Source organism: Gopherus flavomarginatus, chromosome 17, assembly GCF_025201925.1.
Source record: "Gopherus flavomarginatus isolate rGopFla2 chromosome 17, rGopFla2.mat.asm, whole genome shotgun sequence".
Lineage (NCBI taxonomy): Eukaryota > Metazoa > Chordata > Testudines > Testudinidae > Gopherus > Gopherus flavomarginatus.
In genome coordinates this window covers 20317896-20345576 of record NC_066633.1, presented here as the reverse complement: position 1 = coordinate 20345576, position 27681 = coordinate 20317896, and the positions used below count along the sequence as shown (strand labels likewise).

At 55.0% G+C, this 27681-nt stretch overlaps 1 protein-coding gene across 5 annotated transcripts; it reads left to right on the top strand.

Moving 5' to 3' along the window:
• Nucleotides 1-44: 44 nt before the first annotated feature.
• On the top strand, nucleotides 45-27510 carry LOC127035960 (uncharacterized). 5 transcript variants are annotated; one of them, XR_007769975.1, is made up of 15 exons: nucleotides 45-2130; nucleotides 6192-6369; nucleotides 7276-7507; nucleotides 8992-9086; nucleotides 11367-11563; nucleotides 12187-12265; nucleotides 13206-13384; nucleotides 15300-16007; nucleotides 16446-16664; nucleotides 17026-17089; nucleotides 17724-17849; nucleotides 21889-22133; nucleotides 22853-23319; nucleotides 24889-24957; nucleotides 25627-25712. XR_007769975.1 is itself a non-coding variant. In XM_050926311.1 (15 exons), exons 1-15 carry the CDS (start codon nucleotides 1949-1951, stop codon nucleotides 25645-25647), a joined length of 2712 nt encoding a protein of 903 aa, XP_050782268.1. In that variant the 5' UTR covers nucleotides 45-1948; the 3' UTR covers nucleotides 25648-27510. The 5 variants fall into 5 exon arrangements, 2 of the variants coding, with proteins under 2 accessions (XP_050782268.1, XP_050782269.1); XM_050926311.1 differs by having other exon boundaries at nucleotides 22853-22970; nucleotides 25627-27510; XM_050926312.1 differs by lacking the exon at nucleotides 22853-23319 and having other exon boundaries at nucleotides 25627-27510.
• The last annotated feature ends 171 nt before the right edge of the window (nucleotides 27511-27681 follow it).

Below are 27681 nucleotides of genomic sequence, written 5' to 3'. Positions count from 1 at the left end.
GGGGCAGGTTTCCGCTTTTCGTGCCGAATGGAAACAGGTTTCGCTCTGGATTGAGCCTGGCCAGGCGCGGGAGGCCCAGGAATCCCCCCTCCCCACCCGCAGGCCCCGTGGCGATCAGGGTAATTGAGGGCCCGAGTCTGCCAGGTACCCACTAGTGCCTCAGCTGAACTCAGACAAGCTGCAGCGCCAAGCACCCGCAGGACTGTCTGCAGAACCAGGGCGCAGAGCGCGGTGGACTGAGCCAGGCCGCAGGGCGTGGAAAGGATTTGGGTGTTGGACCTTCTCCCTTGTCTGATCCCTCTCCGGAGCGACTGTCGGACCAGGGCCTGCAGAGCAAACGGGGGGCCCTTCACAGCTTGAAGCAAGGGGCTGGGTGCTGGAGCTGGCCAGCTTCATGCTGGGGGGACTGGGCCCAGAAGGGACACACCAGGCACTGACCAGTGGCTTGCATTATTAGTAACACAAGGAAGGACACTCCTTGTTCAGTTACAGAGAGCTCCTGTCCTGATTCTCTCCTGCCTGCCTCCTGCAAAAAGACACACACCACCAGTCACCTGTTACATGCTCGGTGCACATGCCAGCCCAAAGTGCAGGGCATCCATTTCATACGTGGAGATTTCATCTCTTCCCTGCTGGTGCAGAGAATGGTCACACAATCCCATTCACCCCTCTACCTCCTCAGAAACAAAATAAACCAGGATCACTAGTTCTGAATGAGAGATTCTCATTCAAAAGAGAAGCCGCCTGCTGTTCTCTGCCTTCTCCCCAGCAAGCACTAATGCACCCGCACAGGGCAACAGATGCATCTGACAGCAGGCCCACGGGACAAAATCATTTACACCCTGACCCTGCATGGGATGTGTGGGTCTGACTGCAGGATTGGGGCCTTTGTTTGCTGTCTCTTTGTCAGTGATGGAAAATTCTTTCCTGCTTTCAGTGGGAATGTTGGCTTTTATAGCAGGAAATATTGGATTCTCCTCTGTACATTATTTCCTTAATGTATATTCCATCGGCAGGCGAGAGTTGGTTTACAGTGTTTTTGTGCCTATTGTTACAGGGGTGTTCCCCTTTAAATATGGCTTGACAACAAAGCAACTGACAACTATGGTAACTAACTGGAGTAGCTAAGGGCCTTCCCTCCCGGGACAGGGCTTCCCTTTGATTGGCGGCATGGGACATCAATCTTCTGTGATCTGAAAGGTCCCTCTGCCCCAGAATGCTGGCAGTCCTGAGATGTGTACACACACTGGCCCTGGGGCATTGGCTGCAGGGAGCCAGGCTGAAAGGAGAAAGGAACAGGCAAGGCACTAGGAAAAACTTAACAGGATGCAAACTCCTGGGTTTGCACTTTCTCTTTCCTGGGTGTGACTCTGTGACTGGTGCTTCCTAATCCATCTAGTGCTACAGAGAGAAACAACTGGGAGAAGGGGCAGGGGAAAGAACAGACCTGGGGGCAAGTGGGTCTGGGATTGCTGAACCTCCGCTTGATGTTTCCTACCCAACTGAAGGTGCCAGGGTAGCTTTATCTTTTCCTTTGAAGACTGCAGTGAGTTCCTGGGTGCGGGTTTTGCTCCCTTCATGGTATGTATATCTACACGCCCTAATGCAATCATCTAGCTACACTGGTAATCTGAGACCCAGGCAACACTTATGTGGGCACCCGGCTGCAGCCAGGATGGGATAATGAAACGTCAATGAGCTGGAGAGAGATCTGGAAGAAATGCAGAAGAAAGGAGCTGGAAGTGACCACTGTCCAGGTCGTGTTTGCTCCCATGTCTTTTCCAAGGAGGAAGATCACTGGAATTCCTGGTAGCAGTTCTGTCCTTTCAGCCACCTGCCTGGATGAAGCTTTGCAGCTGCCTGACTCGACATCTCTGGTGGCTCCCATAGATCCTGGCTTCTTGGGAAGTTTGCTCCTGATCTTGTTCCTGCTGAGGACGCTGCTGAAATGTGCAGCTCCTTTCCCCTGCTGCTTTCCCCAGACCCGCAGCAGGTGCTGCAGGCCGTGCAGGGCCTAGTGGCTGAGCTGCACAAGGACAAGGAAGGCATGCTGGAGGTTCTCTTGGGAGATGCTGAGTGCGAAGAGTATCTGGGGGCTCTTTGTAGACTCCTGGCTGCTCCCAAAGTGAGGTGAGTGAGTGTGGGACTATTCCCCATGTACGCCGTCGTGGGGATACCCATGTGACATGGTGTGCTTTTCTGTGACTCCCCTGCTCGCACACACCGTCCACTTCTATGGCAGCTGCTTCTAACGAGAGATGGACCCAGACTGGACCCTCCTAGCCTAGCACAGCCAGATCCACCCTGCCTCATTCCATGTGGTCCCTCAATAGATGCATTGACTGAGGCAGGGCAGTTCAGATGCCCTGACCGAGGGACCACCTGATGCAGGATACAGTGGTCTTCGGATCTGTGGGGTTTAGATTAGCTGACCCTTGCGGTCCCTTCTGAACCTATGGTTCTATGATTCTCTCCAGCATGTGATGGGAATTCACTGTTTTATCATTTTCCTTTAAAAAATAAAACAGGAACATTCCACCCACAAAAAGTCCATAAAGGGATGTTAAAAGGGCAGAGTGAAGTGCTAAAACATCAGGAAATGCCGAAGATCAGTTTGTCCTGGTGACCTTAACTCTGCCCTTACTGTGTCTACATTCCAGTTCAGTCTTTAACAAGATGGGCCTATACCATTTTTGACAGGCTTTTTGCCTCATTCAGCTTATGAGATTGCTTTAAATCCAGGGGACTTTAAAGATAATACAGTTGGACTCTGTTTATTGGCCTGCTGGGGTTTGCGAAATTTTCCAGCTCCTCTCTGCAACCACTAAGAGACTTTTCCCCACATGACAGTTGCCAGTCTCACCTACTCACATGACTCCAGGAGCTGGGGCTGTAAGAAGAAAACACTAACCATCCTTACCGGCAGCATGGGGTCCATAGTAAATAAGGCAGGGGACTGACCCTCCATAGACATATATGTAGTTACTGGAGTGTAAATCTAGAGTAAATCCACATACTCGCCAGTGTGTGGAGAGCCTGTTGGTACTTGCACTGGGCGGGACAGAGGATGTGCAGTGGAAGACATGGGGGGAGGGGGGATTAGCGGTTAAACAGGACATTGAGCAGCCGCCCTGTTCACTGAGCAAAGTCAAGCCTTGAGCACCCCAGCCAAAGCCCACAGGAACCAAGGGAAGGTTTCCCCCCGAAACCTAGGATGTGGGCCCCACGCTCCTGCGCTCTAATCCCCAGACCCTGTGTCCCACAGAGACTGCACAATGGGCGCCTCCCACTCTGCTGTTTGCTCTTGCAGGGTTATGACCAACCCCCCTTAACAGGCCCTGGGAAGATAAATGGCTCCCATTGGGAGGGCAGCGTACAGACCCGTTTAGGCTGTTACCCCCGGTGCACAGCTGCAAAGGAAGGCAAACAGGCTCGGAGCTTGGCAGGCTCTGCTCCAGGCTGTGACGCTGCCATTCAACCCGAGAGGGGATCAGACCCCAGCCAGCTGGTGGGGGCTGGGCCTCTCAGAGCCACAGCCTGACCTGTTTTTCAGTCTCTGTGCAGTTGTGATGGCAAAGCCGCAGACAGCTGCCGAACCCTCGTCTCCCTTGAGCCCTGCTGCTCAGTTGTTTGGCACAGCTGCTGCCTCTGCCGGCTGGCACCCTCAGTGCCTGGCACCCTCCGCGCCTGGCTCTGCACTAGCTGGATTCTCCCTGGGCTTTGGGGCTGCTCTGTTCTTCCCAGCCGGGCTGGAAATGCTCACAGCTCCCTCTCCCCACGGCTGATCACTGACAGTCGGGTAACGGCATTAAACCTAGGGGCCTTAACCTCACTGGAGGCTGCTGCCGGCCATTTCAGCGGAGGCCAGGCCAGCCGCAGGACAGGAAGAATGGTGACTCCCGGCTGGAGGTATGGGAACGCTGGGCACCACGCTGGCACAGAGGCTAATGACCTCTGACCTCAGTGCCTGCCCCTGCAGCAGCCTGTGTGGGAGCTGGAGTGCAGCGGGGCCGTGTCCCATTGGGTGCTCGCAGCGCACCCAGGTACCACGTGGGGCAGCACCCCAGCTAGGGGCCCCATGTACCAGGTGGCTTAGGCAACGACAAAACAGCTACTTTCTAACCCATCGCCGGCTCCAGTGCAGCCCTGGCGTAAGCAGGGGCAGCTCCCCTGAAGACAGTGTGGGTTACGCCTGCTTGCAACAGGGCTCAACTTGGCCCCGTGTGGGTTTTAGTCATGCAAAAAATCAAAGTGTTTTGAGGCTAAAATCCCCGTGCGATTCTGGGCATTATTCATCCCTGAGCAGCGTCCTCCCCATCCCTGCTCTGAGCGCGCTGCTGGGGCGTAACGAACAAGGAGTCCGGCTCCTGTGTGTCTTTCCAGTGGAAGGGGGCTGTCCTCCCCAACGGGCCAGTCCATCGCACTACACAATACCGGCTTGTCACTCACTCCTGGGCACTGTCGCTATGCCGACTTGATCTCCGGCATCGACGCAGCTAGGTCTCTGGGAGCTGTGCTGTTGTAGTCCCGTAGTGCAGACAAGCCCACGGACCCTGCCCGGGTGGGTGCCTAGAGGTGGCTGTCCCTGCAGAGCAGGGCACCCACTGCATTGGGGCACTGCCATACTGCAGGAGTGCACAGTAGGCACCTGGTAAGAATTTACACCAGACCTCCACAGACCCTGCCCTCTAAGAAGGTGCCCCACTCTCCCAGGCGAGGGTCTTTCTCATGGTCTCCAGTGCTTACTATTACTTATGTACAGTGTTGGTATTGCGGTAGCAGTAGGACCCCCACTCATGGATCAGGACCCCACGGTGCTAGACGCTGTACACAGATAGAACACAGGCTCTGCCCCACAGAGCGGCCAGTCTAAGTAAGCTGTTCCTGCCTCCCCAGGAGGGGCCAGAAATGGTACCAGGTACTGAAACTTCACAGGTAGAAGACTCATTCATTGCTCTTCCTCCTTCCCTGCCCTGGGTCACTGCCTGTCTCCTTCCTCCAGCCTGTTTGGATGGGCTGTCCTATAGCTTATACAATCTGCAGACTCCTGCCAGCCGGGATCCTTCAGGGGATGGGTATATGGTTCTAATGGGCATCTTGTCCCCCTCCTGCCTTCCTGGCTAGGAGTCACTGCGTGAGGGTAACAAGCTTCCCAGGTGCAGGTGCAGGGCCTGGCACCTCTTTTCATGGAGGCACACTGCCCTGGCACCACTGCTGTCAGTGGCATTTCGTAAGGCAGGCAATTCTACGCTCGCATGCAAAGCGAGAGCTCATCTGTATGGGGCATGCGAGGGCAGGCTGTGTGGAGGATGCCACTTCGGGCTAGGAACGTTATTGTTCTTGCTGGAGCCCTGGCACCTCTTTCCTGTAGTTTCAGGAACCCATCAGCCTGCTGCAGAAGGTGCAAAGTTCAGGAGCACGCCATGGTAACGGCTGTAACTCAATGCGGGAGAGCCAGGCACTTAGCCCTGAGCCACCCTCCAGGCTGGGTTTCCCTGCCCTACACCACAGCAACCAGCATCAGCTGGTCACTCAGCGTGTCCTGCCAACGCCCCACTCCTGCCGAAGTGAATGGGAATTGCAGATGCTCAGCACCGCCCAGGGGACCCTGCAGGATGAGGCCCTAACTGCCCTTCTCTCTCCTCCGCCCTGATTTCGAGCTGGATTGCTCAGTTGCACTCCAGTTCCCACCCCACCCCTGCCCTCCATAGAAACCTGGTGCCATGGCGTCGCTACGGCTTCTGCCTCACCCCAAGGCCCAGCTGAGAAATACACCCACAATACCCTGGATTTACCACTTCGAGGATGTTGGGAACTGTAGTTAGAGGGCGCTGCTGGGGCCTAATGCCCCCAGTGCCGGCTGGCAGTGCAGGGCTCCAGTGGGGCTGAGTTGAACGCAGTATAACATGCACCCACGTTCCTAAAATATTAGGCCAATTTGCTACAAAGCCTACAACCAGATCAAATAAAACCCAAACCTGCAAACGTGAATCACTGCGCTTGGGGCAGGCTGCATCTTGCAACGACAGGCCAGGGTGTCCCCAGCCCTTGCACGGTTGCACAAGGAGCCGTTGGTGCAAGGGTCTCAATGCCAGCACTCTGCTCTGGGCTAGCAGCACCTCTGGCTCTCTGCCAGGTGGGGGTGGGACATGAAACAGCCCCAAGACCTGACTGGCTCTCTCCTGGACCAGGCTGTGCAGCAACGTTGCCTACATCCTGGGCACCATCGCCGAGAATGAGAGCGGGGCAGCACGCCTGGTGGCACGGGCAGGCTCGGGCTGCGAGGGGCTCCTGGATAGCCTGAGCGCCATGCTGACCTGGGACGACCCAGAGGCTGTGATGAACACGGCAGGTACCCTGGGCTCCCTGGTAAGGAATGCTCTTGCCCTAGGCAGTAGGCTGGCATGGGGCTGGCATCCCAGATGGCTCCAAGGTTTGTGTAGGAGGAATCTCTCCTTGGAGGGTCCTATTGCATGAGGTTCCTGTCCATTCGCAATCCGCTGCCAAGCCCATTCAGGGATTCAGCTGGTTGAGCTCAGCACAGGCAGCCCCTCCTTCCAGAGCCACTGGCCTGGCTAAGGCCCCACCTGTGCCAGCCTCTGCCAGATCCCTCTGGGGCGTGGGCTGCACCAGCCTGCAGGGCACAAGGCTGGGTTTTGCAATCCCACCCCTGGCTCGTAGAGCAGCCTGACCTCCAGGGTGTGTTGAGCTTGTGACCTCAGACAGAGCAGGGGCAGCACCCCAGCACTCAGAGAGGGAGAGCCCTGCGGGACAGTCGTACAGCCTGGCGCACAGGTAGGGTGACCAGACAGCAAATGTGAAAAATCAGGACAGGGGATGGAGGGTAATAGGAGCCTATACTAGAAAAAGACCCCAAAATCAGGACTGTCCATATAAAAATCAGGACATTTGGTTACCCTATGCACAGGATTCACTTCCCTCCTGCTTTCACCATACCCAGCTCTTGCACTTTGAGATCTACAGATGAGAAGTGCTGTATTTTACACAGGAGATCAGGATCATTCTCCTCTGTTGTATATGAGGGGAAACTGAGGCACAGATCTGCCCTAGGTCACAGTTTGCAGCAGAGTTGGGACTAGAACTCAGGTCACCCACCCAAGTCCTAGGCAAGGGCTAGATCCACTAGGCGATGACAGCTGTAGTGGGAAAGGGGAGGTTGTGCCCCAGATAACCTCTCCCCCTCCTGAGTGCACACACCCCAACCTTCCATTTGTGGCTAGCAGGTATTCCCCTGATTCCCATTTTCTCCCCAAGGCAGAAACAGGTCCCAGCCGGCAGTGGCTGCTCCAAGCCCCGAAAGCTGACGAGATTGTCGAGAAGCTCATGGCGCTGCTAGGCTCGGCTGACGAAGGCACGGCAAGCAACGCTGCCCTGGTGCTGGCCCGAATCGCCGGCTCCCAGGAGGGCTGCGTGAAACTGCTGGGCCACCCCCACTCCCAGCACCTCCTGAGACAGCTGATCGCTTCCCTGAAGGCGGAGGAAGCAGGTGGGTTGGGATGAGCCAGGGCTCTGTGCCTGGGGTGGAGATAGGGAGGCCTCACGGGGGACCAGAAAGGGGGTGGTGAAAGGATCAATGAGAACATAACAGATTGTACAGATGGGCCAAAGCAGGGGAAGGAAATGGGACAATCTACAGATGAGGAAGAGATCTCTCGTTCTCTCTATCACCATCTCTCCACAGAACTATCTGAAGGTCTGTCTGTCATGGGGTCTTGAGGATCTGCCTGGCTGAGATACAGTTTTTCAGAATAGGTTTTAAAGGCTCCACCTCCTCAAAACCCCCAAGACAGCCACAAACCAGAAATCTGAGCTGCTCATTCCAGGCTCAGGTGCACCCCTCTCTGCAGGGGTTGGTCCCTGCCCATGCAGAAGCAGAAAGTAGTTGCCCCATGGCAACATTTCCCCATCCTGGGTCCAGGGATTTTGAAGGGGAGGAGTGAGAAGTGGCTGGGGCTGGAGGAGCAGCGGGTCCACCCTGCACCTGACTGAGACCTGGGTGGGAAGTGAATTCCAGAGCCTAGGAAGTATCTTCGGGAGCTGCCCTGGTCGGTTGCCCTGCCCCGACAGCGGTGTTTGGTCCATGATGAAGGGGGAAGTGGTAAAATCCCCCTGCTACAACAACCCCCTGTAATATGAGGGCCTTTGTCTGTTAGCACCCCCTTAGTCCTATAAGTGTCTGACCCTCATGGGACTCTCTGGTGCAGTAATATCCTGCAGCAGCCAGTTCCACTGGGCCATTTTACGATGTGTTGTTGAAAAACATTTTCTCATCTGCATGTTGAATATGTTGCCTTTTGTCATTCTCCATCCTGGGCTTTGGCTGGAGGGCTGGTGATTGTGATATGAGTCCTGAGGCTGGGAGGTCTAACATGGTAGAAAATGGAGAAGTATGCCCCTCCAGAGAGACAAAGCTGCAGTCAGCTGGCTCAGTGGGATAGTGCAGTTTTGATCAGGGTATGAATTTTAACCATACAAATGAGCTTTTAGGATGATTTTCCTAGTGAATGAGCAGGGTCCCCAAGCCCTTTTCCTAAACATGACACACACACAATAGGGCATTGTCCTAAACTTCAGCCCCCTCCCTGCAGTTTGCCTCTATTCTTAAGTATATCAACTCTCTAGGAAGGACTGTACTAACAAACAGAGAACCTCAGACCAAGCTTCTTCCTGGTGTTTGTAGAGTTAATGAGACTGACCTGCTCTGGCTGCCAGGGTGAGTCAGCAGCACAGCTCTGCAGGCTTCTACAGCCTGAAAAATGGCCACACCCCCATCACCAGTGGCATAAGCAGCCAGTTCTCCACCAGGCAACCTGTAGGGGACACCCAACCATGCAGATCAGAACTGTCCAGCCCCCATCCTTCACATCCTCTCTGTCTTTCCTTCCTGTCCCCCCCCCCCCCCCGCGCGATCCTGGGTGCCGCATGAGAGGCATCTGGCCCCTGATGAGTCTTTTCCTATTGGGATTCCAGGCTGCAGCATGAACGCTGCCTTCACGCTGGGGCGCCTGTGTGATAAGGACGTCGGCCTGCGGCAGCTGTTTGCCCTCCCTGAAGTCTCCAGCATGGTAAGAGGAGAGGCAGGTGAGGGGGCAAACCATGGGGGCAAGACCTGCTCCCCCAGCATCTGGGGTGAGGGGAGATTGTCTAGAATGCTGTGGGGCCAGGAGCAGGCCACAAGCGCTGTCCATGTTAGAAACAACATAGAGATGCCACCACAGGACCAAGTGGCATGATAGACATCTGTGCTGTTTGCAGCAGTGGCCCAGGATTTCGCAGGGAAGAGCAGGACTAGGGTTGCCAGGCATCTGGTTTTTGACTGGAACACCCGGTTGAAAAGGGACCCTGGTGGTGCTGTTCAGCCGTTAAGAGTCCGGTCGGCAGCTCAGTGGGGGCCCAGGGACAAGGCAGGCTCCTTGCCTGGCCTAGGTCTAAGTGGCTCCCACTGCCTCTAGGCACATGGATGGCCAGAGAGACTCCACATGCTGCCCCTGCCCCTAGTGCCAGCTCCACGGCTCCCACTGGCCAGGAACTGTGACCAATGGGAGCTGTGAAGGTGGTGCCTGCGGGCATGAGGTCAGCGCATGGCTCCTCCCTGTCCGCCCATGGGGCTGCAGGGACTTGGCTGCCACTTCCTGGGAGCCATGGTAAGCGCCACTGGGACCCTGCTCCCCAAACCCTGTCCCAGCCTGGAGTCCTCTCTTGCACCTCAGCCCCCTGCCGGAGCCCACATCCTGCGGCTCCCAACACCCCAACCTCCTGCCCCAGCCCTGAGCCCCCTCCTGAACCCCAAACCCTTCATCCCCGACCCCACTCCAGAGCCCCCAGCCAGAGCCCTCACATCTCCCCAAACCCCAACCTCCTGCCCTAGCCTAGAGATCCCTCCTGAACCCCAAACCCCTCATCCCTGGCCCCATGCCAGATCCTGCACCCCCAGCCAGAGTCCTCACCCCAACCCCTGCACCCCAACCCCCTGTCCCAGCCCAGTGAAAGTGAGCGAGGATGAGGGAGAGCAAGCGATGGAGGGAGGAGGGATGGAGTGAGCAGGGGTGGGGCCTCAGAGAAGGGGCAAGTGATGGGACAGGGCCTTGGGGAAGGGGCGGGGCAGGGTGTTTGGTTTTATGCCATTAGAAAGTTGGCAACCCTCGCAGAAGCAGGGGGTGGACTTCGAGTCCAGGGATCCTTCCCTCTGCAGCCCTTCAGTGCGGCTCCTTAAATCAGCCAGAAGGGGCCCCCAGAGAGTAACAGGGCATTCTGTGTCCCTCCCAAATCCATAGTCCCAGCTGTGCACCAGACTTGGCACTCCCAGCAGCACCAGGCTGCTCTGCAGCCAGTATAGCAATAAACCCTGTTCGTCCCTAGTGCCCTTCCCTGGAGGATTTCAGAGCACTTCACAGGCATTCATTAGCCCCACAACTCCTGATGACGGGGGGCAGTATCATTAGCCCTGGTTTGCAGCTGGGGAAACTGAGGCATAGAGCAGGGGAGTGCTGCACTCAAGGTCTCCCAGAGAGTCAGGGTCAGAGTTCAGGACGCCCAACCCCTGTTCTAATCACTGGACAACTCGGTCTGTACAACATATGCTCTGAAAGGAGGATAGTTTCCAAGGAGAAGATTTGGGAGAGTTTCCCCAGTGGCTCTGCGTAGGGCATTTCCAGCTCACACACAGTCAGCAGGGGATGGCGCGGGTGCCACTTATCCTGAAACTAGGGCACAGGCCCAGTGTCCGTGCTGTGGCCTTCGTCCTGTGAGAGCAGCACACAGCTCGGTTCCAGGTTCCTGCCTCCAGGGTACAGCACAGGGGTCTGGGAATGGGAGCCGCTCCCCTCTAAACTGCTGGGACGCACCCAGGTCAGTAGTGGTTCCCATCGTGCCCTTGCCCTCTGCCATGTGTTGGGTGGGGGAAGTGGAGAGGTGTCTCCACCCTCAAAAGTGCTTCGCTGGCTGGCAGTCTCCGGTTGGATTGCATGGGGCTAGCTAGCGTCGCCCTTTCGGCCAGTCAGGTTGGACACAGCAGCAGAGCAGCAGGGGGGTAGGTGCCCTGCAGCTGCCCATGCTGTGCCTGCTCTGGGCACAAGCAGACAGCACCTTTCCCCAACACTCATTTTCAGTGGCAGCCTGGGTTTGCTCTGGGCACTGCTCCACCCTGGCCCGGCCTGGCCCCCCAGGCACATTAGGAGACGAGGAGGCAGCCAGCAATGGCCTGGCACAGCATCAAGCTGTGCTCACGCTGTCCAGCTGGACAACCACTGGGAACCCAACACAGGCACAGCTGTGGGAGGAGGCTGGCGCTGCCCCCAGCAGCTGCTGCTCGAGGACAGGCACCAAGGGAGGTGTTTCCTTTTCAGATCCATGCCCTGGTGTCCATGATGGCCAACGCAGAGGCAGCAGGGAGCCGGAACGCCTGCTTTGCTCTCAGCTGCCTGGCTGCCAACAAGGAGGGGCATGACCATGTGCTGCAGAGCCCTGCCTTCCCCCGGGCTTTGGATACGCTGTGCCGCCTGCTTCGTGCCGAGGAGCAGGAGTCCTCCTGGTTTGCTGCCATGTGGGTGACGCTTTCCCTCTCGCTGTAAGGGGAGCCCGGGAGAGCAGGGTGGAGGAATGTCTGAATCATCCCGTAGAAACGGCAGGGCCGGTACAGAGCTGTGGCACAGAGCTCACAACAGGGCACTGGCAGTGCCTGGCACAGAGCTCACAACAGGCACTTGGAGCACCTGGCACAGAGCTCACAACAGGCACTGGCAGTGCCTGGCACAGAGCTCACAACAGGGCACCAGGAGTGCCTGGTGCAGAACTCACATACAACAGCCAGTGGGAGCCCATGACACAGGACTCACACAGCAAGGTCATGGGAGCTGATTTCAGTGCACCATGGCCCAGGCATTTGGGAGGCTAGAATCCAGCTAGTGGGTGGGAGCATCACTCAGGCCTCACTCCCCATCTCTTCTGTGAGCTCCCATTTCATCCACTGGAGCCTGCAGCGCCTCCCTGAGTTACCCGTGGGCGCAGGGTGAATGGTCCTTCTCCATTGCACAGTTGCGTTCTGGTTTATTCTTTGCCTCGGCCCATAGCTAAGTCCTTTCTCTTTGCCTGTCCCCCCAATCTATGGGGGTAGCCTCCACCCCCCGCTGGACATGACCCATAACAGCCACCATTCATGTTTTCTAGGACCATGCGTGTGCTCGCCAGCCAGCCCAAGGGGGTGATGACACTAAGAGAGCACTCAGAGCTGGAACTCCTACTGCAGGTACACTGTCACCATCCGACAGGGGGCAGCGGCTCAGGCTGGGCCACATTCTGATCTGAGCAATACTAGGGTAAAATCAAGAGCACCAGTTTGAGATCTCAGCACTGTCACTCTAGTGACTTGGCTGGAGTTACTCCAGATTTACACCAGGGAAACAGAAATAAGAATCAAGCCCCTGGAGTCACTTCAGATTTACCAAGTTCAGAATCTGTCCCACTGTGTCATGAAACAATTCTTAATATGAATCCCTTGTTTTCCAGAGTATCCCAAATGTGCTAGGTGCTGGCTAAACACAAAGGATCCTGCCCGTCCCCCATGCCAGCCGACAGTCCCCTTGACCTCCCCTCCGAACTCTGTTCCTTCAGTCAAGTCCAGGACGTTTGTGGGGGGAGGGCTGGTCAAACATTCTCCACCAAAACACTTTTTTGACAGAAAATTGGATTTTCTACTAAACAAAATTGTCTCATAAAAAGTGTCTCCTTTTCTAGAAGAATTCTGATTTTTTATCAAGAAACCTAAAATATTTTTTTTTGGAAACATGGTCATGAGGCCTCATGGGAATTGTAGTTCAGTTATCTCACATTTCTATTCTCCTCAATGGGCTGGGCTCCCTCCCTGCCTGCATCTCTCATGATGCACCTCAGCAAGGGACTCCCATAATGCCTCACCCCCCTTCCAAGTAGGGGACCTTGTTGCATCATGGGTGATGTAGTCCAATCAATGAGCTCAGGCTGTAGAGAATGGAAGCATAAGAGTCCTGAAGTACAACTCCAATGCTGCATCATTTCCAAATCAAAATATTTTGGTATTGAAATTTCTGCTGAAAAAAAAAATTTCTATGGAAACTCCCCATTTTGTGTCCAGCTCTACTTGTGCGTTACTGTCCACACTGGTGCAAGGTACTGGCCACATCAGTGAAGGCAGCATTTTCTCTCCACAGGAAGTGGCTGCCTCAGAGACAGTAGGACAAGAGCTGCTAGAGGAAGTGACTGGCACCCTGGCCAAGCTCCAGCGCCTCCCGAAACCCCCGCCACCGGACGCCAAAGTTCTAGATTCTGGTTCAATCCAGGTGGCCTGGGAAAGTTTCAGGCCTCAGAGCAGCCTTGAGGTCAATTACAGGTGATAGCATGAGAGTCCAGCATCTGCTAGGAATGCCCTGGGCAGAGCGGGGTGACTTTGACCTTGAGTGCAGGTATATAAAGTGTAATGAGAAGGAGGGGAGTCTGCTTGGCTCACCATGACTCTAGGGCTGTCCTCCACACAATCCCCTAGAGACGAGTTCTGTTGTCACGTGTGGCTCTGTAGATCTAGGGTAACTCATTCTCCTGGATCTATGGACCTGGTTTAGAGCTTCCATTGGGTTTACACTAGTAAGACTTCATTGGAGTGATGTTCAGTGTGACTTGTTCCCCCCCTTTAAGATGCCACCTGATGTGCTGAGATACCACTGAGCCCTCCTGTTCTGCCAGCCTGGGTCCCCTTTAACCTGTCTTGCTGAGCCAGGCTCTTAAGCCTCCTCTAGTGCGCACAGGCAGGACCACTCCCAGCTGCAGAATGATGCAGACACTGAGATCAGCTCTGGGAAGAATCGGCTTAAGGGACTTGCCCCAGCACTCAGGTGCCCCCCTCCCTTGGAGTGCAGACCCAATCCGCCTCTTCCCTCAATGTGGAGGAAGGTATGCACTGCCTCTTACCCGCCCACCCCCCAATTATGAATTGAACAAAATGGGTTTCAGAATAAACAAAAAACAAGTTTTTTTAACTAAAAAGAGTAGATTTTAAGTGAGTATAAGAGATAACAAACAGAACAAAGCAGATTACTAAGCAAATAAATCAAAACACGCAAACTAAGCTTGATTCACTAAAGAAACAGGTTACAGAATGTAATTTCTCCCCCTAAATGTTGAATTAGGCAGGATGCAGAGTTTCTGTAACTCGCAGTTTCAGCTATTTCTTCTTATAGACTGGACCCCATCTCAGTCTGAACTCTCCCCTGCCCTTCCCTTCAAGTTAATTCCTTTGTTCCTCTAAACACTTTCAGCAGTCCTCCTTCTTGGGTAGGCGATGGAGGAGAGTCTCCTTTGCCTTCCTCCCCACCCTTAAATAAGATTTACATAAGGCAGGAATCTTTTGTTTCCCAAACTTGGCCCCCCTTCCCTTTCAGTGGAAAGTTACAAGAAGTCCAAAACAATGTTCAGTATCAGGTGACAAGACCACCTGATCTAGTAGTGTCACAGTTACGTCCCAGGACACCTCCCAACAGGGAGAGAGATTAGTATCTTCACTCTTGTTGTTTCTTCCCGGTGGCTCATCAAATCTGATGGCCAGTCATCTGGTGGGTGTCTTCCTAATACGCACCCACTTGTAAATGTTACATAGTCCATATTCCTAACTTTAGCTACAGAAAGGATACTGCATACAAATTGGATAATCGCATTCAGTAAATCATAACCTTTCCAATGATCTCTTACATGAGCCATCTTACATGACGTATATCTCAGTTGTGACATATCCATATCGTACGCATATTTTCATAAAGAATATGGAGTGTAATGTCACACTTGGGTTATGCAACTGCAAGCGGAATGTGACCTCCTGACTCCATGGTCTCCAGTGGGGTGTCGGATTGGTGGAAGTGCCTCCTGCATTAGTTTTACAACCCATTTGCACTGAACGTCTGGTTCTCCTCTCAGTGACCCCAGCAGAGTTATTCCTGCTTTACACCCATGCCAATCAGACCAGAACCATGCCCCTGCCGTGTCACTGTCCACTCCCGTTCCCAGCACGGTTGATTGCGGCCCGTTGCCGTATAGGACTGACCCTTTGCGCCAGATCTGGCTCTCGGTCACACTGTTGTAAATCCAGATTAACTCTCTGAAGGCCATAGAGCCACCCCTGACCGGTAGGGCTGAAAGCAGAAGCTGCCCCTCTGTCCACAGGCCTAGCATGTCTTTGGGTCTAGACTTGACTGACCTGAGAAGACACCATGTTCTCCTCTGCTGAGTGGTTCTGTTATCTCCCACTGTGTCTGCAGGCTCTACGAGGGGGGCGCCCTGCTGTACCGAGGGCCAGCGCTCAGCTATGCTTTTGCGGGTGGCATGCCATGCCAAGAATACCGCTTTCAACTCTGTCTTGAGGTGAGGGGTGACCGGGGGCCATGCAGCGATGCTACGGTGCTGCCCAGAGAAGAGCCGGTGCCCAGTTGCCCCTTGGACTTCCGCGTGACAGCTCGCACGGCCACCCAGTTAAAATTGAGCTGGGCCCCTCCAGCCGAGTCCAACGGCCCCATCAAACACTACACTGTGTACAGGGAGGAGGCCCTGGTGGGCTCCACCCCAGAACTCAGCTGTGTTGTGGGAGGCTTGGCCCCTTCTGCGAGCTACCGGCTCAGCGTCTGCGCATGCACCAGCAAAGCCCAGGGAGAGAAGGCCACCTTGCTCACCAAGACCATGTCCCTGAGGGGCCACGCCCCGGAGAGGTTAACCCTCATAGTGCTGGGGCGCAGTGAGATTTTTGTGAGGTGGGATGTGCCCAAAGCACTCCTGGGACGCTTCTTTAACTATGAGCTGTGCCTGAATGGGGAGGTGGTGTACCTGGGCACGGGGCGCTCCTACATGGCCCGCAGGCTAAGGGCCAACACGGCATACACCTGCACCGTCAGTGCCCTCACCAGCGCGGGGCGATGCATCAGCCGGCCAGTCACCAAACGCACGCCCAGGGATGAGTACAGCGATGTCAGCAGGTGAGATCTCGCTCTCGCGGCCACACGGTGCCCCTGGGGCAGGGCCCCATTGTCCCCAATGCCACCGCACCGAAAACATCCCTGCACCCACCACCACCGTGGTGCTCTTTTACCTCTCTTGGCATAGCCGCCACCACCACCTCCACACCCCTCTACCCTACTCAGAGCTACCTTTATGACACTGCCCCTGCCTGTGTCCAGAGCCGGCCCTAACCTGGCCATGTTCACCATAGCCTCCACAGTGACACCCGCATCACATTCTGCCACTCCCTTTGTGCCACTCCCTCTGCCCTCTCTCCTATACTCAAATTCGGCTTGCCCGCCAGCCTAGCTGAGCCCACACCTTTCCAGCAGTTGGTCTGACTGGAGCTAGGTTCTCCAGAACCGTTCCCTGAGTCTGGACTTAAAGCAGTTCTTGTGTGTTGCCTGCTCCCCTAGATGCCATTACCCGTCCCCGGGGAGCAGGCAGCCTGCCACAGCCTCAGCACCCAGCGAGACTCTGGAAATCCCTCAGGAGCCAGGAAGAGGCAGAGGCAATGCAGAGGAGTCTCTCAAACCTTCCCCTGCCAGGACCCCGAGAGCTCCTCTCCTGCTGAGAGGAAGGGCGAGTAAATCCTGGGAGAGCAAGAGCAGCGCGAAACCCGCTGCCATGCCCAGGTACGGCTCGGTGCTGAGCAGCTGCTCCAGGCGCTCTGGCTGGGATCTCATCCATAGGGCCCTGCAGGTGGGAACCAGGGGAGGAGATGGGGCAGATGAGACACATGAGGGGACCCCAACACCCCTGCGCACTGCTGAGGGCACAGGCCACGGGAGTGCCTGCTGCCAGTTCCAGGGTCAGCACCGAAGCATGGCTGGAGGATCTCACCCCATGCCATGGCTGGAGGGCAGAGCGTCAGCACCTGTGCCCCCTTCGATCTGCCCCGACATGCCCCTGTGGTTAGTTGCATCGCTGTCCCTGTCCCACATGAGGTGGTTCCACAGCCTGGTGCTAAGAGAGCTGCTGTGCTTCCTCCCCCAGGAGAGACCCTTTGTCCTGCTCCAGACAGCCAAGCCAGGCGATGCGAGCTGCTGGCCCCTCCAAGGTGGGTACAGGCAGCACCCCCCTCCCCGCCCACATAGAGAGTGGGAACAGGTCAGGCCAGGAACCTGAGACCCCACAGGCCTGATGCAACGTTGGAAGCAGCAGGCGTAGGGGCTTGGCTCAGGTGCCTGGTGGTAAAGGGGAGCAGCTGGTGTCTGACACTTCTCCATTAACAATCCTCAGGGTTCTGCTCTGCCCTCCAAAGCCCTGGTCTCGAGACCCAGGGCCCGTTCAGGGACACACCCAGCTAGGAAGGCCAGCTCGGCCCAGACAGTGTAAGACCTGCTGGTGCCAGCGTAGGGACGAGAGTCCTGGGGCAGCTCGGCTTCATGTCATGGGGGGACATTCCGGCCAGTCGGCTCCCGGAGGCCCAGTTAAGCTGGGCCTTGCTGAGAGCCACGAGCACACGGCCATGCAGGATTTGGGTCCCAGGGAAACCAGGGCATGCTCAGCCCCTTGGGCGAGACGCCGCTCTGCCCCGATGCCTTCGGTGACTGCTGTGGGGTCACTGCTGAATCCCACAGTGCCAGGGAGCGGAGTGAGACCTATCCTAGTGCCTGTGTATAAACAGGGTGAACAGAAAACCCCCACTCGATGCACCAGCCACCCCTCCCTTGTGCCTCCCTTCTCACCAGGCTGCCCTACTTCCCAGGCTGCGGGCACCTGACCCAAAGAGCCTCCCCAGGCAAAGCGCGCTTTGGCCCAGTGGAGAGAACAGCTCAGTCAGACCTGGGACTCCGAGCAAAACGCTCTTCCCAGAGGTACGAGCAATATCTGTGCTGGTGCAGGGGACATCGTGTATCTGTGTGTGTGCGTGTGTGCGTGTATGTGTGTGTGTGTGTGTGCGCACGCTCTTCACTGTGCAGGCATGGACAGCATTGCCCCTTTTCCAGCCCAAGCAGCCAGTCAATGGGTGGGGGCTGGGGCTGTTCCCGGGGTGCCAGGCGGGTATTTCTCTGATGAGTGGTGCCAAGGAAGGCACAGGGCCCTGCTTCTCCAGACACAGGAGGATCCCAGAACAAAAGGAGCAGGTTCTTAGCAGCCTCTTTAGCCACCAGATCCTAAAGCGCTCGCTCTCTCTCGCTTTCTCCAGGTCACCCTGTGCTTACCAGCTGCTGCTTGGCCTTCCTCCTCTTCGCCTCTGCCTCCTCTCTCTTCTGCCTCTTCTCAGTTCGTGGGTGTTCAGCCTTCCCTCACACAAACATCTCCCTCCCCCTCCCCGCCCCTCCCCCAGCCAAATTCCTGGGCAAGGCGCATGCCCCTGTTCTCTTAGGTGGGGGGCTTATGGTCGGCTCAGTTATGTTATGTTAACTGACGGGTGCGTCACCCCCAGTCTCCAAGAGGTTTGTGATCTATGTAGTAACCAGGACCTCTCAGTGCAACACTGCGTACATGTGCATCCCTGTGCACTTGTGTGTACAATGTGTGTATACAGGCTAGTGGTCTGCATGCGAGTGTATCCCTGTGTGTGTGTGCATGTGTGTACAATGTGTGTATACAGTTGAGTGGTCTGCTGCATGTGGGTGTATCCCTGTGCGTGTGTGTACAATGTGTGCATACAGGTGAGTGGTCTGCATGCATGTGGGTGTATCCCTGTGTGTGTACAATGTGTGTATACAGGTGAGTGGTCTGCATGCATGCAGTTGAAAAAGCTACTAGGGGGGAAGCTGTTCTAGACTTGATTTTAACAAATAGGGAGGAATTCGTTGAGAATTTGAAAGTAGAAGGAAGCTTGGGCGAAAGTGATCATGAAATAATAGAGTTCACAATTCTAAGGAAGGGTAGAAGGGAGTACAGCAAAATAGAGACAATGGATTTCAGGAAGGTGGATTTTGGTAAGCTCAGAGAGCTGATAGGTAAGGTCCCATGGGAATTAAGACTGAGAGGAAAAACAACTGAGGAGAGTTGGCAGTTTTTCAAAGGGACGCTATTAAGGGCCCAAAAGCAAGCTATTCCGATGGTTAGGAAAGATAGAAAAAGTGGCAAAAGACCACCTTGGCTTAACCACGAGATCTTGCGTGACCTACAAAATAAAAAGGCGTCATATAAAAAATGGAAACTGGGTCAGATTACAAAGGACAAATATAGGCAAATAACACAGGAATGCAGAGGCAAGATTAGAAAGGCAAAGGCACAAAATGAGCTCAAACTAGCTACGGGAATAAAGGGAAACAAGAAGACTTTTTATCAATACATTAGAAGCAAGAGGAAGACCAAGGACAGGGTAGGCCCACTGCTCAGTGAGGAGGGGGAAACAGTAACGGGAGACTTGGAAATGGCAGAGATGCTTAATGACTTCTTCGTTTCGGTCTTCACTGAGAAGTCTGAAGGAATGTCTAATATAGTTAATGCTTACGGGAAGAGGGTAGGTTTAGAAGATAAAATAAAAAAAGAGCAAGTAAAAATTCACTTAAAAAAGTTAGATGCCTGCAAGTCACCAGGGCCTGATGAAATGCATCCTAGAATACTCAAGGAGTTAATAGAGGAGGTATCTGAGCCTCTAGCTATTATCTTTGGGAAATCACGGGAGACGGGGGAGATTCCAGAAGACTGGAAAAGGGCAAATGTAGTGCCCATCTATAAAAAGGGAAATAAAAATAACCCAGGAAACTACAGACCAGTTAGTTTAACTTCTGTGCCAGGGAAGATAATGGAGCAGATAATTAAAGAAATCATCTGCAAACACTTGGAAGGTGGTAAGGTGATAGGGAATAGCCAGCATGGATTTGTAAAGAACAAATCGTATCAAACTAATCTGATAGCATTCTTTGATAGGATAACGAGCCTTGTGGATAAGGGAGAAGCGGTGGATGTGATATACCTAGACTTTAGTAAGGCATTTGATACGGTCTCGCATGATATTCTTATAGATAAACTAGGAAAGTACAAATTAGATGGGGCTACTATAAGGTGGGTGCATAACTGGCTGGATAACCGTACTCAGAGAGTAGTTATTAATGGCTCCCAATCCTGCTGGAAAGGTATAACAAGTGGGGTTCCGCAGGGGTCTGTTTTGGGACCAGCTCTGTTCAATATCTTCATCAACGATTTAGATGTTGGCATAGAAAGTACGCTTATTAAGTTTGCGGACGATACCAAACTGGGAGGGATTGCAACTGCTTTGGAGGACAGGGTCAAAATTCAAAATGATCTGGACAAATTGGAGAAATGGTCTGAGGTAAACAGGATGAAGTTCAATAAAGATAAATGCAAAGTGCTCCACTTAGGAAGGAACAATCAGTTTCACACATACAGAATGGGAGGAGACTGTCTAGGAAGGAGTATGGCAGAAAGAGATCTAGGGGTCATAGTGGACCATAAGCTTAATATGAGTCAACAGTGTGATACTGTTGCAAAAAAAGCAAATGTGATTCTGGGATGCATTAACAGGTGTGTTGTAAACAAGACACGAGAAGTCATTCTTCCGCTTTACTCTGCGCTGGTTAGGCCTCAACTGGAATATTATGTCCAGTTCTGGGCACCGCATTTCAAGAAAGATGTGGAGAAACTGGAGAGGGTCCAGAGAAGAGCAATGAGAATGATTAAAGGTCTTGAGAACATGACCTATGAAGGAAGGCTGAAGGAATTGGGTTTGTTTAGTTTGGAAAAGAGAAGACTGAGAGGGGACATGATAGCAGTTTTCAGGTATCTAAAAGGGTGTCATCAGGAGGAGGGAGAAAACTTGTTCACCTTAGCCTCCAATGGTAGAACAAGAAGCAATGGGCTTAAACTGCAGCAAGGGAGATTTAGGTTGGACATTAGGAAAAAGTTCCTAACTGTCAGGGTAGTTAAACACTGGAATAGATTGCCTAGGGAAGTTGTGGAATCTCCATCTCTGGAGATATTTAAGAGTAGGTTAGATAAATGTCTATTAGGGATGGTCTAGACAGTATTTGGTCCTGCCATGAGGGCAGGGGACTGGACTCGATGATCTCCAGTCCTAGAGTCTATGAGTCTATGTGGGTGTACCCCTGTGTGTGTGTGCGTGTGTGTACAATGTGTGTATACAGGTGAATGATCTGCATGCAGTGGGTGTATCTCTGTGTGTGTGTGCGTGTGTGTACAATGTGTGTATACAGGTGAGTGGTCTGCATGCATGTGGGTGTATCCCTGTGTGTGTGTGTGTGTGTACAATGTGTGTATACAGGTGAGTGGTCTGCATGCATGTGGGTGTATCCCTGTGTGTGTGTGTGTGCATGTGTGTACAATGTGTGCATACAGGTGAGTGGTCTCCATGCATATGGGTGTATCTGTGTGTGTGTGGGGTGCATGTGTACAATGTGTGTATACAGGCGAGTGGTGTGCGCATCCTTGTGTGTGTGTGTGTGGGTGCGAGTGTCTGTGCAGGTGGCCTAGGGAAAAGCCACAAGAGCACTAGTGACATTAGCTGACAGCTAGTGGCACAGAAAGAACTCTTCCCCCCAGCCCCATTGCCGTGCAGGGAGGGGCTGGAGTTCAGTGCCTCCCTCCCCTGAGAAATGGGCTCCTGCTTCCCAGGCTGCTGTAACTGGGGACGCTGATTCCTGAGCGAGCCCAGCCTGGCGGGCCGGCGGGGGGCTGTACACATCACTAATGAAGGGCAGCCCACTGTGAGAGGTCAGTCAGACACATCTGTGCCATGCAGGGAAGGGCTCATATGGAATCACAGGTGGCAAAAAATTCTCTGTGGCCCATGGGGGGCCAACAGACCCTGCCCCAGCTACTCCCAGCAGCCCCCCGAGCACCACACAGGAGGTAAAACCCCTTTCAAATATCCCGCCATGGGGCCTTCCTGGTGTCTCCTTCTTGTCTCTCAAACAGCTGGCAACAGTCCTCCCTCTTGGGCACCCGGCTTGGCAAGGTTCACCCGGTCTGAGTGCCGTGCCCGTGTCCCTTCAGCTCAGCCGCGCCCTAGAGCGGAGGAAACCCAGCCAGGCAGCCTCAGGCCAGCAGGGGCTGGGCTATGGGCACCCCCCTGTCCTGGAGAGCTTCAGGCAGGAGAAGCTCAGGGCTCCACCGGGGAACCAACAGCTCCGGGGGCTGCAGAGGCCAAAGCCACAAACAAGGTGAGTGCCCACCACGCCGAGCAGCTGCCCCCTGCCCCTGCACTCCTTCACTGGACAGCTCCCTGGCCTGCAGGGGAGCCAGCACCACACAGCTTGGGGGGGTCAGGTGGGGGGCAGGAAGGCAGCTAGCAACCGAGGGCAAGGTTGTGCTCAGCCTTAGGCATGCAATAAAGTTTTGCCCTCCTGCCCCAGATCGTAGTCCCAGTCCCACACGGTTCCACGCTAGCGTCCCCTGCTTGGGCAGGGAGATCACAGCCACGCCCTGCCCCACCGTGCCCCCTGCACACCCTGCAGCAGAGCTGATGCAGCACTCGGCACATGACTGCAGCATCCCGTTCCCAGCCCCTGGCTCAGTCAACAGGAGCTTCCCCCATGGCAGCACGGGCCTCTCGGCTGCCCCCATCATGGGCCCAGCTGTGGAGCTGGCTCCAGTGCCAAGGGCTCTCTCTTTGGAGTGGTGGGTGGGGCTGGGTGTTGGGCAAACCCAGCCAGCCAAGGCCTTCGGAGAAGCTCAGTGCAGTCGCTGGCCTGCTAACGCCCGGGCATTGCCTGCAAATCAAACAACACAAAGGCCTTGAACTGGTGCCCTGAGGTGCAAGGCTCTGCTCGCTGCCCCCCGCCCCGAGCTAATGGCACTGTGACACTTTAGCTGCGGCTCTGCCCCAAAGCGGCTGGCGGAATGACTGGGCTTTGCTGTATCTGCTCTCATCCCTGTGCAGGACTGCCCAGGGCTGCAGCCAGCTCCTGCCCGCCAAGGAGCATCACCGAAGTCCTCGGAAGACAGCTGTGCCCCTGGGTGTATCTTCCAAGGGAAACGTCTGCCCCCACCCTGCAGTGGTATCCACCAGAGCTCTCTGCCCACATCGGAGGGATGGCTGCGGGAATGGAGCTGGGTTTAACACTGAATGGACAAGGGAAGATGTAGCCCCAGGGAGAGGCCACCCCCTCCTGCCGCTGCTCTGCCTTTCAGATTGGCTGGCAGGGCCCAGCCGGCGGGCCCCACAGCGTGGCAGCTGCCAGGGGCCGAGTGTGTTGGAGCGTGAGAGGATCCAGAGGGCTCTGATGCCCAGATTCCCTGCAGGCCCCCAAAGCTTCCCGGCTAACCCCTTCCCTGCGATGGGCAGGAGGCCCTCTGGCCAGACACTCCGGGGGACACTGGGAGACCAGCTGCTCGCCCAAGCCCATGGTAAGTGGGGACTCTCGGGAGGTGCTCCCCTGTGCAGCGAGACCCCGGGAACACTCTGTGTCATACGGCACACTTGGCACTGCCCACACAGTCTCCAAGCCCAGGGCACTCTGAGGCCCCAGTCTGTGCCAAGAGGGATCTCTCCTGTCTCCTCTCCTTGCCGGGGGGTTGTGCATTTCCACAGGGATCCCAGCTGGCTTTACCACCTCCTGTCATAACCTTAGTCCCAGATTTGGACCTTAGCGTCCAAAATATGGGGGTTAGCATGAAAACCTCCAAGCTTAGTTACCAGCTTGGACCTGGTACTTGCTGCCACCACCCAAAAAATTAGAGTGTTTTGGGGCACTCTGGTCCCCCTGAAAAACCTTCCCTGGGGACCCCAAGACCCAAATCCCTTGAGTCTCACAACAAAGGGAAATAATCCTTTTTCCCTTCCCCCCTCCAGGTGCTCCTGGAGAGATCCACAGACACAAGCTCTGTGAATCCAAACAGAGTGACTCCCCCTCTCCGTTCCCAGTCCTGGAAACCAAAAGCACTTTCCTATTCCCCCAGAGGGAATGCAAAATCAGGCTGGCAAATCCAACACACAGATCTCCCCTGATTTCTTCCTCCCACCAATTCCCTGGTGAGTACAGACCCAATTTCCCTGAAGTAAAGAAAAACTCCAACAGGTCTTAAAAGAAAGCTTTATATAAAAAGAAAGGAAAAATACATACAAATGGTCTCTCTGTATTAAGGTGACAAAATACAGGGTCGATTGCTTAAAAGAATATTGAATAAACAGCCTTATTCAAAAAGAATACAAATCAAAGCACTCCAGCACTTATATTCATGCAAATACCAAAGAAAAGAAACCATATAACTTACTATCTGATCTCTTTGTCCTTACACTTAGAAACAGAAGACTAGAAAGTAGAAACTACTTCTCCAAAGCTCAGAGAAAGCAGGCAGACAGAAAACAAAGACCTTAGACACAAAATTCCCTCCACCCAAAGTTGAAAAAATCCGGTTTCCTGATTGGTCCTCTGGTCAGGTGCTTCAGGTGAAAGAGACATTAACCCTTAGCTATCTGTTTATGACACCTCCCTTTGATACTGTTACTACCAGAGCTGCTGGAGGGCCCAGCGGAGCTCAGGACACAGGTGGCAAGAGGAACTAAGGCACAGAAAGGGGAAGTGACTTGCCCAAGGCCACCCAGCAGGTCAGTGGCAGAGCTGGCAATGGACTCTGGGTCCCTGAGCCCGTCCGGCCCACTAGCCACTAGGCCGCACTGCCTTCCCTTTTCTGCTCCTTCGACCTTCCCATCCTCCCTCACTGCAGACCTCTGGAGCTCCCAGTTCTCAGGGCTATGGCCCAGCTTGGGGGGACGCTTTGTTCTGAAGGAAACCTGCAGTCACAGGGCAGAGGCCCTGAGCATCAGAGCTGAGCCCTGCCTCGCCCTGGGTCCTCCCCGCCACTGCCAGATCTCTGCACTCCGTGAGCAGGCTGGCTTGGCTGAGGGCGAGTTCCAGATCTCAGGGCAAATCCCCGTGGCAGTAAAAGCATTGAGCGTCTGTGTCTCTCCAACAGCTGCAGAAGGAAGATGAGGGTAGGGCCAGCTGCACCCCCTGGCACCACAGCCTCAGCCATGAAAAGCAGGTAAATGGGGAGGGGGAGAAGAGGTGGGACAGCAAACAGGTGACCCTCCCCCCTGATGGGAGAGGGGAACGGGAGCCACTCAGTAATTTGAGCATTGCCCTGCTAAACCCAGGGTTGTGAGTTCAGTCCTTGAGGGGCCCATTTAGGGAACTGGGGCAAAAATCTGTCTGGGGATTGGTCCAGTTTTGAGGGGGTTGGACTAGATGATCGCCTGAGGTCCCTTCCAACCCTGATAGTCTATGACTCTATTACTCAGCCCTGTGCTGGGAGGGGGTGCAGTGGGAGGTGTCAGGAGGCTGGATTGTCTGTGGGCTGTTCCTGCTCCTATGTCCTGGGATTGCAGCTGTTGCTGGATTCCAGCCCATCTGGCATGTCCATACTCCCCTGGCTTCCCTGCCACAGCACTGTCCTGCAATTCCATGGCCCATCTCCAGGGGGTGCTGCAGAGCTCTGCTCCTCTATGGCCAGGAGTGGGAGTTTTGGGGACCAGCGACCTGCTCACTGCCACCTCCACCAGGCCAAGCCCTTCTTGCACTGAATGAGCCCCTCTGTGCTGGCCTTGGCCAGCTTCCCGCCCCCCCATCCCTCCTCCGCGTGGCTGGGATATGGCTTTGTCCCAAGCGCCGAGGCTGGTGGAGATGGGTGGATTCAGTCATTTTTGCCTTCCAGGAACTGTGGCCCTTTGGATGAGAAACTGAGGCCGGAGCTGCTTGTACTGGTGGGCGCTGATATGGCCATGCCCTGACAAGATGTGGTCCTGGGTAATGCCCTGTGCCATCTCCATGGCCTGACTCAGCACTGAGAAAGGCCTAGGGAGCAGGAAATCTTCCCTCGAGTCTGGATTTCTCATACAGAACTGACCTGTCCTCATGCCTCTGCCTACCCGAGGGGTCCCCAGGGGCTTTACACACCCTGGCTTTGATGCCTGCAGTGAATGTGCTTGGGATCTCAACTGTTTCCCCAGACACCTACTGGCAGAGCAGAGCAACATCTCATCTAGAGGCTGGCACCTGCTGCAGCTGCCTGCCCTGGTGCTGCTCTGCTGGGAGCCCAAGCCCTGGTGCAGGACCAGAACCCATGACTGTTAGATTAGAGGGAAAGTGGAGACAGTGAATGTTCAGCACACCCCTGGCAGTGAGGGGCTCTGGGTACAGCCAGGGCAGGCTGCTTGCTGGAGATTAACACACACGCACTCACTGTGTTACTCTCTGACCCCCACTGGCCAATGACAGGGGGGCAGGGAGATTACAGACGGCCTGGAGGTGGGGGCAGAAAGGGATGAGAAATGGGGGGCCCTAGTGGCCCCCTTGTCTCTGCTGTCCAGCCTGTGGCGCACAGGGAGGCGCTGACACTGGGCCACCAGCCACAGCTCTCATCTTGTCACACACCCAAGATTTGCCAGGCCCAGAACTTGCATCCAGGACCCAGACACGACTCTCCGGGGATTGTCCCTGCAGCTAAATAGCTTTGGAATAAACCGTCTCTGCTGCCGTCGAGACTGGGATGTTCCCTGGGCACAGACAACCCGAGAGAGGGTGCCCTGCAAACTCATTCTCCAACAGAGGGCACAGCACCTTCCCCAGCACACACGTGCACACACACAAGAGGGTGTCACACAAGGATTCACCAAACATACCCGCTCACCGATCGAGGGTCCCCCTCGGCATCATCCACCACAGGCAACCCAGGCACAGAAGGCGCAGACCATGCCCTTCCCCAAGCCTGACAAAGCCCCCAAGTGGGACCCCAGGTGAGGGACACAAAAGATTCCTTTTCTTTTCTGCAGGAGACGGAAAATGCGGTGGGATTTGTGCTCTGGCGTGTGCCTGGCTCCTCCGGTTCTAGCTGCAGTAAATCATTTTCAGCAATAAAGGGAAAGCAGGGAGGCCCCAGGCGTGTGTGTGGAAGGGGGGTAACACTGGGACTAAACCCAGCAGCAGCCCTGGGAACGGGGTGCACTTTAAGATGCCACCTATGGAGCAGCAGAGGAAGCCACAGACAGATTCAGCTGCAGAGAGCGCCACAAACAACACACGGCCAGCAGGGGGCGTCCCCACCCATTCACAGCATTGGGCGCCTCACATCAGATGGCGCGTTCACACCCATTCTGGACCATGGGGTCCACATGCATGTTCCTCTGGTGACCGCTGCACGAAGAACTCGTGGGCTTCGCCTCCCCCACACGTGCACTCGCTCACCAGCAGCAGACACGCGACAGTCACAGGAGAGGGCCCCACGCGAAGATGTTCAAAGCTAGAGGGTGTCACGCAAAAACACACTTACACAAAACCACACCTACACACATTCACCCGCAGAGCATGCCAAATGTATGCAGTACAGTACTGCTGAGGGACGATCACCCCCTGAGCGTGAGCGCACGCACACACACACCAGCAGGGGCCCATGTCTCCCACAAAGGCCTTATCTAACATAAGTCGTTGCAAGGCCTTATGGACAACATGCCTCACAAGGAGCAGGCCACTAGCGCCATGACTCCAGTGGGACCCCTCCCGTACATGCAGTTCTGTGTATCTCGGTTTCTAGTGTCAGGGATCTCAGGAGCACATGCACACCCATGCACACCCGCATGCATACAACCCCCCCCCACGTGCAAACACACACACGTGCAAATACACACGTGCACACTCGCATGCATACAATCCCCCCACACGTGCAAACACACACACGTGCAAATACACACGTGCACACGCATGCATGCACATG

Excerpts from the sequence above, each read along its gene's own strand:
- LOC127035960 (XM_050926311.1), top strand. The coding sequence starts at position 1,949 with ATGTGCAGCTCCTTTCCCCTGCTGCTTTCCCCAGACCCGCAGCAGGTG. Across the intron at positions 16,665-17,025 it reads AAACCCGCTGCCATGCCCAG|GAGAGACCCTTTGTCCTGCT; the intron begins GTACGGCTCGGT and ends TTCCTCCCCCAG. Across the intron at positions 22,134-22,852 it reads AGGCCAAAGCCACAAACAAG|GACTGCCCAGGGCTGCAGCC; the intron begins GTGAGTGCCCAC and ends ATCCCTGTGCAG.